Consider the following 15,495-nt stretch of genomic DNA (forward strand, 5'->3'; position numbering starts at 1 on the left):
CAGCACAAAAAAAAGCCCGCTTGACATTTTTCCCTCCATTTTGCACTTGATGAGACAGGAGAAGGGAGAGTCAAAAGACACATGACTCCCACATCAGGCTGCAGACGGGGACAGGCGTGGGGGAGGCTGGTGTCTCTGCACTGAGCTCCTGGTGGCTCAGGCAGCAGCACATGTAAAAGGAGAAGGTCATTCTTAGTCATTCAGGAAATCACCCTTTATGTCTGTAAATTCATGAGACCTCCTGATTACAGGTAGAAAGCATGTGAATATACTCTTTAGACAGAGACATCGGGGCACTGAAAATGCACTCCACATGGAGTCTTCCTGAACCTGAAATCTTTAACCTACGTACCTTAAGAAACACTGACAAACCCACGGTACGTCTCATCAAAACAATGTAATCATTCCAGTCATGGCTCCCACCAAGCATACATAACGTGTTTATTTATGCTATATAAAAGTAGGAGAAACCCCGAGGTTGCCATGAGCGGTCCACACAAAAGAGGCACCTCCCCCCTCCTAACATTGCTGCTAATTCAGCCGAGGCTTTCTCCCGCACCCTCTCTCGTCTTAGCTGAGATCCTCAGTCTGGCTAGCTGAGTCCCACGCTGTCCTCCAGACAAGCCTCCACGTGCTCTGGAGCGCGCACAGCAACACATCGCGGCGACACTTCACAGCTTTCACCTCTCACATGCAAGACTACACGAGAGCACACACATTCACAGGCAAGCATACACACACACACACACAAACGCAAACACACTCTCACACACGCACATATACTGTTCACACAAGCATAAACATCTCGCACAGCATGTAGTCATTACACGCTGCAGTACGTATGTTTGCTAGCAAAATGCACCAATCACACACACGCTCAGGAGCTGCAATCAAATTCCCTATGAATCAATATGGGCTCCTGACTCCCAAACACGACAGCTGCAGTCACATCAATGCCAGCTTTCTCATACTTGCTCCAGAATTGCAAAGCGCACGCACGCACACACACACACACACACCTTTCCGGCAAGTTGGTGGGGGAGGGGAAGAGGGAATCTAAGGCCTAGGTCCACACAAAGGAGGCGAGGCACGCTGGAGTGACTCACTCACGAGGGACCTTCGCTTCTTTCACATGCTGAGAGGGGGCTAGGCAAGGAGGGCTTGAACCAATGGGCATTAGCTGCAATGCTATTTCTTAATTAAATGGGCACTAGGCTGAGGACTGGGCATACCCTGCTCCCAGTGCCCCAGAGCAGTATGGAGGGCGGGTGGCACACTGCGTCTGTCACAAAACAATGCCATCCCGTCACGTGACCACTGCCACTGAAGTGACGTGGTTTGCACACAAAATCATCTCAATCACTGGAGAAAAAAAAGCACATTTCCATGTTTTCATAATAGGTAGGGAGTGGCAGGGATGACCTGATGCCTTCAAATGGGATCCTTAGTAATGAAGATGTTTGCCAACCGAACAGGTGTCCCAATTACTTCCATATTTTGGAGATACTGTTGTCTCTACAATAAAATGATACTAGTGACTCACCCAGCTGACAATCCTCTCTGCTCTGCCCGTAAAAGCTTAAAGCAAGGAATGACCTGTGTCTACGCCCAAAAAGAGCATAAATCACAACACCGTTTGAGGAAAAATGATTCCAATTAATAAGCGTTTACACTTTCGTTACTCCAGGCAAACTAGACGGCTTTTGGGAGAGAAAAGTATTTGCATTTGATGCCTTGTTGTCTTTCACCAGGGTTGCATGCATTGGTCTAGATTTTTCTGTGGTTCCACAACACTATAATCAAATTGGTCTTTTGCATGTGAAAATGGCACTGTCATGAGTTGGAGCCTTGCGGAAAAGCACTGTCTGAGAGGGAGGGAATCACAAAAGATAGGTACACAATAGAGTATCGCAATCATGAGCTGCTTTCCTGTACATGGATTAAGACTAGTCCTAGAATACAGGAAACATCTATAAAAACTTTAGTCAGGAGCTAGGCTTAACCCATGTATGAGAAACAAATTATTAAGATTGGTGTTGGTCTGTACTTCACACTATCAAAGTTTGCCTTTAATCATTTTTTTTAATGTAATATATCCATTTGCAAAAACCCCCAACATATTAAATCTTAACCCCTATAGTTATGGTTACACCTAGTTATACAAATGTCAAACCAATGTGACCCCAGTAGTCTTCTTCAAGTCACAAGTGAAAAACATGATACATTTTACAACCACCTCCAACAATGTGTTTAAGAAGATAACAACCCTCTTTGTGACCACCTATACCACATTGTTGAAGTGACACCTATTTGTATTATGTATAAGATCCTTCATTGTTTATAAAACCCACTAGACACCTACTGTATGTCAGGTTTATTCCTTTAACCATGTGGATATAGCTGGAATATGTAACAAATAGTTGTGTGCTCTTTCACAGCAAGGCAGCTTTTATAAATCATAAACTCTAAACATAGATCTAACTGCCAAAACATACTTAATACCATCTATATGAGCAAGGAGAGCTTAGCACTGCACTGAGTTTTAATTGCACTTTCAGTGTCACTGTCATAATTATCACACAGTTCTGTTGAATCCTTGCACTCTTTATATCTGTATGCGTATAAGGATGTTTCTTCACCGCAATTAAAAACATACGTTTGCACTCAATTTCAGCAGCAGTTTGCTCTTTATGCTCACCATCTGAAGACACATGGCTGATTCAAGACTTTGAGAACATTTTAAATTACCTCACAACTGAATAGTGCTGAATAGAACTGAATGAACTTCCCTGATTCCCTTTGATGCCCACGCAATAGCAGACCATATACGCAACCTAGTCTACAATCTTTTAATCAAAATCATATATCCTCATACCAAAACAGACGATAAACTATTCTGAATGAGTTCTGATAAACTGTAAAGCCATAAGCTGCAACTCATTTATTTTGACCATCTTCAGCTGTATATCACAATGCACATGTACTGTAGATCTGCAGATCTGAATGAGCGATGACTCTGTATGGGACGCCCAGCGGTAAATAAACCAACAGTTGGTTTTGTGTGCAGGAACTAACTCTGAGTGAAAGTAAGGCTCTGTCTTACTCGGCTGTCTTTGATCTTTGAATTCCTACTCTCTACTGAGGCAGCAGCGAGCAGAGGCGAGCCGAGCGGAGCGCAAGCTGCTGGAGTTTCAACAGGCGCTGGGAAACACGCTTAAGTTTGCTGAGGACTACAGGGGTGGTGGAGGGGATGGAGGCTGGGGGGTCGGGGGGGTCTGATCAGATGATTCCAGTGATGGCAAGGACTGTGGGTGACAGAGAGCTGATATGTGAATGGAGAGGGTGCTTCAGCTGGACCTTACTGGCACTCTACAGAAAAGCCCACGCCAGTTTGTTTCAAGCACGGCTTCTACATTTCAAGCACGGCTTCTACACTGTTGCTTTGCTTAAACAGAAATCAAACTTAATTTGTAAATCTTTTTTTTTTTTTTTTTTTTTTTAAACTGCACAAAGCCATTTAAAAAAACATTACTACACACAAGCAAAACAAATAAAAAAACAGAGCCACAGAAGTGTTTTCTCAGTAACATTGTAAACATAAAAGAAAATAAATAAATGTAAATGAAAACACTGTCACATTAAAGGTGCTCTAAGCGATGTTGGGTAATGTCACTTCTGTTGACATTCAAACAAAACAGAGAGTTAGCTCGCCCCTCCTTCTACACATCTCATCGGTGAATGGCTGGAAGAGTTTGCTAGGTATCATGGTCCAGGCTGCACCAGGCTGTCTTTGTTGTCGTTTTAAAGCCTGGGCTGTCTACAGAGACCGCCTTTTTTTACAGTGTATTCAGGGGGCAGGCAGCTAGTGAGGAGATGTTTGCTGTATGTGACAAAAAATGTTTTAGCTTACAAACTGCGTAACATCGCTTTGAGCACCTTTAAGCAATAGGCCTATACTGTAGATAAACAAAGAAATAGATGACATTCCACAAATGTCACTGTAAGGCCGCCGTTACACATCAAGACATCCCTATGACTCATGATGCTTATTGTTACAATGTGATGCATGAGTGACAGAGGGTGACCACAGTGGAACACACCAATGAAAGAGTTCCTGCTCAGTGCAGAACACATGGCACTCAGTAATACACTAACCTGCTTCTCCTTCTTTTGTATTTTCATTTCTTTCTAGAATTCGGCTGCATCTATAAGACAGAAACGCAATCCTTACAAAAGCAAACAGTGCATACCATGTTGAGAACAGACCTAAGAAGCATAGGATAGGACACTGAGTTGTTGAAGGTTAAATAGGTTGTGTGCTTTGTAAACTATTAATGATTGCAGTGCTTCAACAAATGGATATTTAGATCTATGTCATAAAAACAAACAAAAAGAAAAACAACACAAACAAAAACATGGGCACTTGCTGTGTACCTTACTGTGCAACGATGTCATGCAGACAAGTGCTATCCAGCCAAGTCCCTTTTCTATTTATAATAATAATACAGTCATACCTTTGCTACATTAAAGAAACAATATCCAGCATCATTTCATGAGGTAGAAGAAACAGTCTGCGTATATCGCCCAACAAACACACACACACAAACAAACAAATAAACAAAACAAGACAGTAAAACTTGTATTCAGGGCTATTTCTGACCATTTCTACAGATGTGAATAACTGTGTAATTACTTTACATCAACTTGTTGCACTAGGGCCTTGGCTAATATACAACTACAACAAGCAGTGTAATCTCCAGTAATAAGTCCATAACTACAAACTGGTTCAACTCATCCAATGATCCGCTTTGATGATGCCATACCACACATATGCTTTAATACTACAGTGTAGTACACAAGTACAATGAATAGAGTAGACCTAAATGTTGTTTTAAAAGATGCTGCTTAGGCTACTTAGTCAGTTGTTTAAATTGTAAGGTTATAGGCAATTTCACCTGAAGGCTAAAGTATGGAATCAGCCCCAACAAACAATGACCATACTGATATTTCAACAGTTCAATGAGTGGAAGATAGCCAGAAAAGAGTATCAATCTGCCCAAGCTGACTTCATATCAGTGATCACTAGACAAAACGGTGTTGTGTGTTCTCATCATTTACTCATTCACAGTATAGTACATATTATTCCAATCTAAAAGATGCAAAGAGGAGAGCAGGGAGATCATTACCCTCCCCTTTTCCAATCACCTTCTTCGCAATAGGACAATAGCCTGTGTACCGTAACCAGAAAACTTCTTCAGACAAATGACAAAGCCATGAACATGTGAGAGACATGAGTCTGTATAGACTGCATGTCTGAGAATGCAGCTCCTTTACAGAGCACCTGCTTGAACTCGGACAGGTAAGAGTCCTAATTAGTAGTTGGACAATAGGATGGCTTTGCTCGGAGAGGGACAGGAGAAAGTGTCCAAACATTTCTGTCACAAACGTCGCTTGACACTGCTCTTGTTTGTGCTTCTATCTTCCGGAGACAGCTGCATTGGTCGTTATATTAGACTAGCACATTTTATAAAAATGTGTTGCGTCAGAAACCCAAAAAGCTAGGGCTCTGGCAGGCCACATCATACAACTCCAGTGACACAATGTATCAAGACCTTTCCTTGCAAGCAGCTGGGCAGGTGCCTGGAGTGGCCAGGTTGGAGTACCTGTGACTGTACTTCAGTCTTTGTTGTGTGACTGGATCGGTTTTTAAAGATGCGCAGCAATAAAACGTATAAAACAAGCTTGGGCAAAATTACCTACCCTTAGTTAAGTCAATACGTTACGTCAATACGCCTTATATAGTAATGAGCCGCATTGTTGGAAAGCGGAACACTGAATTCCTACAAGTTAGCTTGATAAAATGAAGTTCCAGCGCGTTAAGAAAGCCTTCTCGTCCTGTAACACTCAAACTCAATAGTACATCTGCTTTAAAACCGACAACAACACCCGCTCCGTGTCCCATTTAATATTAGCTTTCAACCGCGCTAGCCTGCCTGCTAACTCTAATGTCACTGCAACGGTGTTATATATTCCAGTCCTTACACGTGTTAACACCCCCCTAAACTCCTCGCAGGGACATCTCGCTACCCCACAATACGACCTCACCTACCTGAGCAGCACTCACCGGCCAGGACATCAGTTTGCCAACCCCGCGCTTCAACCCGCATTTATTTCCAAGGACACAAAAACGCCATGACAGTTTAGAAAAATGCATAAAAAATTAGAGGGGGTGGGAGACGGGAGAAAAAAAAACTCAAGAGCAATTTCTTAATCCTACTAAAGCAAGACCAGCGGAGTTCATTCAAGAGGGATGCCCGAGTTGTAGACTAACACACCACATAGACACCGCACAGGACTCGTATACACATCAAAATAAAAATAAAAGTTAAAACCTCTACTTACCTAAAATGGCTACTGCAGCAGCCAAAATACAAACAGCTATTATTTGGTGAAGTTTAGCACTGGCCGCCTGCAACAACAGCCTAACCTTTATTGGGCCCGTATTTTTCTATTTTTCATTGGCTGTAACAAAGCGCATCTGGGTCGATGGAAATTTCTATTGGTCTCCTAGCTGTCAAACAAGGAGTGCCATTCCGGGTTTGTCTGAGAGCTACATATCGCAAGCACCATTGTGCACTTTTACTTCTTTGCATTGATGTAAGCTATATAACGTCTGGATTTGTTTCCATACCTTGTATACGATGAATGTCTGTGAAAAGGCGTCTTTTAATCATCGTGTGTTCGTCGTTTTAGTTGTAAGGCAACGCTGATTTATCCGCATTTATCGTATTTCTAGTCCGTATGCTACGGCTCTCCGGTGGTTTTATATTTCTTCTTGCTTGCATCCACCAATCATGGTGCTTTTTACTCCATCATTACGGCGCCCGAGAAAAAAAAATGTCTAACATTCCACGTCTTTGCTCGTGTTTCATATCCCGGATGTTAAATTTCCTGGGTTTAATTCAAACACGTTGACAAAGTGCTATGTCATGGAGATGCCTTTATGCAAACGTAGCTACGTAGCCTAGCCTACACATTTGCCCGCAGTAGATGGGGTTTGCGTCTTCGCATGTGGAGATATGGGGACAATGTGTTCGGACTGTCTCCGTTGAACCCACTGGGTTATATAAGAGTTTCACGACTGTGGTACCCGGGCAGCATTGCTTGATAGTGGGCATCACTGGGGTGACCCCACGTTATGTTATTGTTAGAGCACTAACTTTGCTGGTGGTTAGGCTACTATTTGCTCCAGTTGGTAACCTAAAGCAGTCTAGGCTTCATCTAAGTTTACTGCTGTTAAGATAGTGAAAACGAACTAAACTAATCTGGTTTAGTGCAGTCTTGTTTGGTAGCAGTCTGCTCAGTGCCCATGGTAACACTTGGCCTTAGAAAAGTGCCTCAAGTCACCTTTGACCTTCCTGGGTGCAGACTGAAAAACGAATGTAGACTGAGCAGGTCAAATTTCCACCTTAAAGGAAAATTATCTAAGACTCGCCTTACCTCACCAGGTTTGCCCTGAGACACAATCCAAACACTCAGGTGAACGCTGATTTGCTCTTATAGAAGGTCATATCGTAAAGTAACCTGAGCAGTGGTCCACAGACAGAGTAGCCTGATCCATATTCATCTTCTTCGATTGTATGTTTAGTGGCTCCACGATGATGAGCCTGATCCATCTGTGACATGAATGAGTGCATTTAAAAGAGGAGGCTACTGGAGCCTAGGTTTGCTTGCAATACAGGTGAACGTTCAGTCTGTGTGTGTTTCTCTCCCAATCCCAGGTACGCCTAAATAAAGCTATTTGGAGTGATGGCCAATTTGTTTGCACAATATGTCTAGGTATGTCCCAAGTGTTATTACATATTGATAACAGTATTATTCCCACACATTATGATGCTAGACATTCAGGGTCTGGATACGACAGAAGATTAAAACGTATTTCTAAGGAAGAAGATTAAAACATAGTTGTATTACTTCCTTTATTATGTCATGACACTAAAATAATTTTAGTGTCATGTACATGATAAAGGAAGTAATATAACTTCTTAATCTTCTTCCTGATATAGGATGCTCAAAGGAAGTTATGTGTTTTATACTTCACAATTTTGAACTGAAGCAGAACATAGGCTATTCCATTGAATCTAGCGCACATATAAAGTTAAAGTAGTGTAATGAAAGGGTTAAATGATACTTGGATTTGGAAGTATTTTTTTCCATATTGGTTCAGTCTTCTCTTTTATCCTCTCCCCCTCCCTCTCGCTGTTCTCTTCCTTTTTCTTTCTGTCTGGGCACTTTGCCAAGGACCAGCGAAAAAGGTTGCTTTTCAGAAATATTCAAACAACACCTAAGAAAGTAGGCTACTGTAATTCTGGAGTTGGTCTTTAGTCAGTCAGTCAGTCAGTGTACTGTTTCATTGTTTTACCTCTTTAGTCTTCCTCTGCAGAACCCATGGTAAACTAAGTTAGTGAAAATGTGTAGCCTACATAAGATATAGGGGGAAAGGAGAATACATGCCGGTTTCTTGTATTATCTCCAGATCACAGCAGAGGGCAGTGGTATCCCGTTCACAAGTTTGAGCACACCACTTTCAAAACATTAGACAAGAGCATTGGATGGAGAAGTCAATGAGGTCTTCAAGCATTTACATTATTGCATTCTGCACATTGTCATAACTAGATGAAAAACAGCGGTAGACAGAACAATGCAATATTCCATTAGTTTCTTATATTATCATGGCAGCACTACTTGGTAAGCCAATACTGGATTACTGGTAATACTTTGAACAGATCAATTTACGATAAACAAATATTTTAGACAGAGACCTCAGGTTTTCTTGGGTGTAGGCCTACCTGACAAGATAAGTAATCAACCAAAGGTCAGTAGGTGAATAGCCCAACACACATTTGCTGTCTTTACTCTTGTGGACTTTCTCACAAGATGTTGTGCTTGCTTTGGAAGCGGTGTCCGAGGGGGGCTCGGCGTCAGAATAAAAGACTACACTCCCTTTCTCGTCTTATCAGCCTTTGCATGTGGCTGAGGTGTTGAGCAAGGGGGCCTCATGAGGCAAGCAGTTCCCCATTGTTTCTGTGAGAAAGAAGTCATGCGCCTCTCAGAGCCCGCAGCACAGTGTGAGTGTGGAAAGAGAGGCGAGGTTTAATTTAGCTTCATACTTCTTTGGGGAGCGGGGGTGGGGGGGTCTCCCACCTTAAATCTCTGTGAAAATATGCTTTTGTGTTTCAGAGGATATTAAATAGAGTTGTACAGTTTACCAGGGGATTGTTCCAAGTTCCTCTTTTTCGTGACTCTGCCAAGTACATTGTGCCAAAATAGCCGGGATGGGGGGGCTTAAAGATTTCAGCCGACTCCTTTGATGTGTTGCTTGGGCCAAAATGCAAAGTACAGAAATGACAAGTACAGAATGTGAATGTATTTGTCTAAATCTCTCTCTCCTCTCTCTTTCTCTCTCACTCTCTCTTTCTGCCTATCTATACAGTATGTGTGTGTAAGAGAAAGAGAGAGAGACAGAGAGCGCAAAAGAGAACAGAAATAACTGCAGGGGGTGGAGGAGAGCAAGAAAGAGGAGATGTGAGGCTTGAGAGGGGAAGAGAGATGGAGAGAGAGGCAGAGCGAAATAGAGAGTGGGGAGACAGATCACTGGGGGTGTCTTGTATTTGATGTGTCCAGCCTCTTTTTTTTTTTCGTCTAGTAAAAACTGGTTCTTGGAATCAAGTGTCACTCCTACCTCCTGGAGCCCCACAGCTGAGACCGAGCAGTGCTATCAGGAGCAAGCAGACTGCTGCCTAGCCTCTTGTCTCTCTCTCTCACACACACACACACACACATACACACACACTCATACACATGCACATAGCCTACACACATACACACACACACACACACTCACACACACATACAAACAGACATATGCACTGTATGTTGAGGATGAGTCTGGACGTGCCTCACATTGTTGTCAGATGCTGCTTGGCTTTGGAATAGGAGTACCTTGAAACCAGGTAAGCAGGAACAATGCTGCTATTCTGATGACTTAATCCTGTGATCAACCATTAACCTCACTAACTCTGCATGTGATAAATGACATTTTCAATGGACTGCTGACATGCTTGGGAAGCAAAGACCACACCATAGGCATATGACACTTGCGTGACTCAATGGGAAGAAAACACATGCTGGATGAATATGCTTGCAGAGCACCAGAAAGATAACAACAATGTCCGCTCTGTCATACTTTCTCATGGCCCTGAGTGCCTCCGTCGGCCAGATTAAACATAAACAAGGTTCTTGGTCTTCCATGCTCTATGTCAGTGAGACAGTGAGGATGTGGTTCCCCTGCACTCGTTGCACTGTTTCCAAACGCAAAAGGCTTAGGACTGTCTCACAAGTCTGTGGCTTTTGTTTATTTTTTGACTGCTGGCACGTGTAGCTGGAAAATCGTGAGCTAATATATATCTCCGGGGGCTACAGTTCAGGGCAGGAGGGAAATGTTTCTCTTTTCCTCAGGTGGGGAGGGGCGATGAGTGCACATCTAATGTAAAATGACTGGTGGTATTCTTACATTCATTATTATTAAGAGACAGTTTATTTCTAAAATGTGCTATAATCACCTCTTGTACGCATGTGATAATTGAAAGCAGCACCAATGGAAAACCCCTGATAGGTTCCCCACCCCCCTCCTCACAATGGGTCAGTTGGCTGTACTATTTAATTTACATTTGGGCACAGTTGTATTTCATGTTTGCACACCCCATAAACCCCCCCCCCCCCCCCCCCCCCCCACCCTTAACAACTCCCACCCTTACCCACGGTTGTCCGTGAGAAATTGAAACCGAATTCCAGATTGTACTCACTTGAGAAATGGGAAACCAGGAAAGTGGAGAAAATTTCAGTCTGGAATGTTCCAGCGTGAGAACATTTTTTTTCACTCTTTTTTATTTCAGCATTAAGATGCATCATACAGTATAGCTGAAGATGTGCTTGTGTGGGGATAGGTTTTGTTTTGATGGGTATGGATAGGTTTTGTTAGGATGTGTTCTCAATCTGTTGTGATAACAACCTCAGAGTTTAGAGGCAACCTCATACCACAGCCGGGTGAATAAGGTGTCAATTTCACAACCTTGATAATCAGCTGCGTCATGGCTAATGATGACATGACATATGACATCATATATTACATGTAACATGAAATTCCATGAGGTCTGTGTAATAATGTAAGAGAATAGATGTCAGCTGGAATTACCTTTTTGATAGGATATGATATCATTGTCAGTAGATACTGTAAGTAGGAAATGACAAAACTGATTTTTAAAATATCTGGTTGACTTGATGGGACTCCACTTGTGTTGACTAAAGGAGTTCATGGTCAGTTTCAAGGAATTTCCCTTTTTTCCCCTGTCAGGCTTGAGTAATCAAACGCAAGGTCAAGTTTATTTTTACAAGCTAATTTGAATTCAAAACCCCATAATGTTTATGTTTTATGTTATGCATCCAATGATATTCAAATGATCAATCTTCAATATTCGTATACTTGTTTGTTTTGTGGTCGTTGTTGGAGCAAAGTAGAATGGCATTATATTTAATTAGCTATCAATCAAACATAATAAATAACCAACAGAGTCTAATGTAATCGCTATGTGTAATAATCATACAACACAGCAGTTCACAGAGTCAGCCACATGACTTCCCAAAACAGGTCCTCCAAGCTATTGTTGTGATAAACTCAAAAGAGTTCATGATGCCCAACAGACCAGACTGCCTGCAGAGTTGTGTAATAGGACCTGAGAGTTAACACTAACAGTTGTCTTTTTGAATTAGGAGTTTAAGTTCAAATATCTGTCCAGTTTGTGCTGACCATTCATTCCTCTCTGTAATGAATGGTAGCAATCACTACTGTGTACAGTTGGTGACCATGGTGGCCCCTGTTTGTGTCTTGGACTGAGACAGACATACTGTACACATCCTATCTGATGACCACATGTTGAAGAGATCCCACTGATTGACTGCTGCTTTCCCAGTGATAGCAAACACCCTGTTACCCATGATGCTCTCTGTTTCCTTTCAAGACAACTCAGTCGTCCTTTAAGACAAAACTGATTGTGCTGCATTCATCCAAAAGTGAATAAGGAATGAGGGCTGCAACAATTATTTTCTTAGTCGATTAATCTGACGATTATTTTCTTGATTAATCAATTAGATATTTGATCGATAAAATGCCAGAAAATGGTGAAAAAAATCTTGATAATTGTTTCCAAAGCCCAAATTTATGTCTTCAAATGCCTTGCTTTGTCTAAACACAAGAGACAATTAGTTCTGTCTGCCAGAGGAAATAGAAGAGTAAGTAAAGCTGAAAATATTCAAGTTTAAGAAAATTTGATCAGATAATTTTGATGTATTTCCCTTAAAGTCTGACACAAACTGTTTAATCGGTTAATTTAATAGTCAACAACTAATCCATTAATCAGTGCGACCCTATAAGCAGGCTAAAAAGACTGATGCCATAGAAAAGAAATGTAGTCCATTGTGAATCAATCTACCTTGCTATCCCAATAGGCATGATATGAAAATCATGGGTCTTCTTACAGTGTATCAAATATGTTTTGTGAGTTAGAGAGTCAGTCTTCTAACGCACCACCAACTGAGACCCTGAAGTAAAGCAAGAAAAGGATAACAATCAGGTTTACTTTGCACATACACACAGACAGGCCACAGTCCAGAGATGCTGGAGTTTCATAAAAAGAAAATAGTGCACATACTGCATACATAGTGTAAAGGTAGAGCATGAGGATGTATTGAAACTTAGAGGTTGTCTAATTTCTTGTTCTGAGAGAGAGAATTACTTTAACTTCATGCGCCCTGTAGTGTTACCCACAAATGAAATGCATTCCCTGCCTCTGTGAACTCAATTGACAAGAATCCATTCTGATCTGAACCCTATAAAGACAGCAAATTCTGACCCAAACGTATATGCTCATGTCAAACCCAGGCCACGGTTGGCATCTCAAGAATATAATTTGAAAGTTCTGAAACTCACATGTTTTGGTTCATCAATGTGACATTCAAGTCCCATCATAGGGGTCCTGCCTTAGGAAGCATAATTATGTGGTTAACGTAATGGCTCTTAAAAATGAATGCTAAACGATTGAGCATGCTCTAGTAATACAATAGTGTAACTGCCTACAGGCATAGTGAATTAGTGTGCTCTGTTGCTTCTAGACAGTATTGCTCCCATAATGGAATGGACTTTTAATGTTATGTTTTTTTTAAAGGGAGAAGCACAGTATTTAAGGGACAGCATAAGACGTAAAAAATTATCAGTCATCTTAGATGAGTCATTTTAGTTCAAACAGACCATGGACATTGAAAACAAATACTTCGGTGTCTGAACAAAAACAGAACATTACATGTGGTTGGGAGGATGCTACCACTAATTGCAAAGAAGCATGAAATGGTAGGAATGAACATACACAACAAGCCACCCAAGAGCTGAGCCTGAGGACAGTCTTGGCAAAAATGTGCATTAACAAGAGATGTGAAATTATCTTTTATGTTTTGTGACACAGAGAGGGGTGTGCTTTGTTTATGACAGAGCAATGCTAAATTAAGTCAGAGCAATGCTAGCTAAACATATGAGCTTAAAAATGTACAAAAACTGATTAGATAACCTGAAAAGCAAATAATGTTTAGAGAGAAGAGAGAATCTGCCAAGTGCGTAAACTTATATGATCTATACTTGTAAAGTGACATTTTCATTATCATTGATTAATTTCCAGAGTTCTTCTTCTCTTGCTGCCTCGGCAAAAATGTCATTTGGTTGACTTCTGCTGGAAGCATCATGGCTTACATGGCCAATGTAAATAGATCACTTAGCAGGAAGAGCTGCAGATGCATCCCAAGGGCGCTCCAAGTCAAGGGAGAGATTGTTGTGTTTTTCGGTTCCCTCAATTCCCATGGTCTCCCTCAGCAGACTACCCCAAACCTATAACCCATATGGCATTCCACACAAACAGGATGCCCGTCTCTCAGAAGCTCTGGAATCTATTAAAATCACAACAAAACGGCAAAGAAAACACACAGAAGAGCTTGAAAGAATCCTTAATTGAACTTTGCTCTGGTCTGTCACTGTCATAGAGAAGCCACGCGTACGCTTTCAAGTGGCAGCTCGAGCAGCACGTGATCATGGAGGCTCTGTTTGTTTTGTTAAGAACGTTGAGTCAAACTTAGAGCCGGCCAGCCTCCCATCCATGCGAAGCATTTCCTGTCTTAACGAAGCGGATTTGGCCTGACGTTTGTTGAAGGCTTTCATATTTACACAAATCTGTCATTCCCCAAGGAACAGTGTTTGGGGTGGATCTGTGCAGGCTTAAGTCGTCAATTTGCACTTGCAGCAAAAACACAATTATTTTAATTAGCCAAATGAGAGAACACTCTTCAATCTGAATTTTTCTAAATGCAGTTTGTGAACATCATTAGTCCAAAGGGTTGCAAGGCATTCAAGACCGGCTTTGTTGTGGTGTTCAGTCACTTCTAGGGTAGTGGATAGGGTGAATAGATTATGTGCTGAACTTTATTATGTTCTCTGCAACCTGCTCCTTGGTTGGAGTCAAAGCGAGTGTAAGAAATGCTCCCTGCTGGAAGCCAAGGAAAGCAAACGAATGCGGCTTTAAAACAGATTCACATATCTTTGGGCACAGAGGTGCCGGAGAAACGGAGAGCATGGGATCATCAGTCAAACAGGGTCTTCTCTGTTTAGCATTACAAACCCAAGTCCTCTCACTCTTCCCATTGTTTGACCGAGGATTCTCGCTGTATTTGGCTCTGGGCGCTGGCTTTCATCCACAGTCATCATTCTTCACTCGCAGATACAAATGATGTCTGTGCTTTGAAGAGAGCTGTGTCTTACATTCACTCCAAGTCATTTGTGAGATTGATGAAAACCTCATTTAACTCTTCAGTATGATGAGGAATTCACAAAACAGTCTAAACATCATTTCAACCTCTACCTTAAATGCTGTAAAACATAAAGTCATAAACGCAAACCAGAACAATATTGACATAGAAGGCCCAAAACATTTGAAAGTGATAAAGTTTTGAAGTTTATGACAGTGGTTAGGAATTGATTACGAGGAAAAGTATATCATAAATCAGGGCAAGTGTCAAACCCAGAGCACAACAGCCTCCAAGTAGAGTCAGCATCTGGGGAAAGCATTCTGACCATCCACCAAACCCTCTGGAACTCCTGAGGCACTTTGAGACAGTCTAAAGGTTTCTGCATTACTCTGGTTTGTAGTGAGGTGTGGGAATTAATGCCTACACTTACAATGCGTTCATGGTCCTGGTCTGGCCTTTACGACAGACATATGACATCTAAAATGTGTGTGTGTATGTATGTGTGTGTGTGTGTGCGTGCGTGTGTGTATGTGTGCGTGTGTGTATGTGTGTGTGTGTGTGCGTGTGTGCATGCATGCAAGCGTGCATGCTTGT

The 15,495-nt window shown here is 41.8% G+C and overlaps 2 protein-coding genes across 7 annotated transcripts in view; one reads left to right on the plus strand and one right to left on the minus strand.

The window, feature by feature from the left end:
- The window catches only part of chd6 (chromodomain helicase DNA binding protein 6), a 38,555-nt gene extending 31,630 nt beyond the window's left edge, over positions 1–6,925 (minus strand). For 4 of the 6 annotated variants that reach the window (XM_062544646.1, XM_062544648.1, XM_062544647.1 and 1 more), the window contains exons 1-2: positions 6,403–6,516; positions 4,156–4,205 (exon numbers count right to left, since the gene is read on the minus strand). In XM_062544646.1, coding sequence (XP_062400630.1) covers positions 4,156–4,182 — 27 coding nt within the window. In that variant the 5' untranslated portion in view covers positions 4,183–4,205; positions 6,403–6,516. Of the gene's footprint in view, positions 1–4,155; positions 4,206–6,109; positions 6,177–6,402; positions 6,517–6,691 lie in introns of those variants that run through there. The other 2 variants (XM_062544645.1, XM_062544644.1) reach the window with 2 other exon arrangements.
- A 2,844-nt stretch (positions 6,926–9,769) lies between these two features.
- The window catches only part of ripor3 (RIPOR family member 3), a 28,275-nt gene continuing 22,549 nt past the window's right edge, over positions 9,770–15,495 (plus strand). Inside the window, exon 1 of the mRNA XM_062544649.1 lies at positions 9,770–10,013. The gene's annotated coding sequence lies outside the window, so the exon portion shown is untranslated. The remainder of the gene's footprint in view (positions 10,014–15,495) is intronic.

Source organism: Sardina pilchardus, chromosome 9 (assembly GCF_963854185.1).
Source record: "Sardina pilchardus chromosome 9, fSarPil1.1, whole genome shotgun sequence".
NCBI classification, from domain to species: Eukaryota; Metazoa; Chordata; class Actinopteri; order Clupeiformes; family Clupeidae; genus Sardina; species Sardina pilchardus.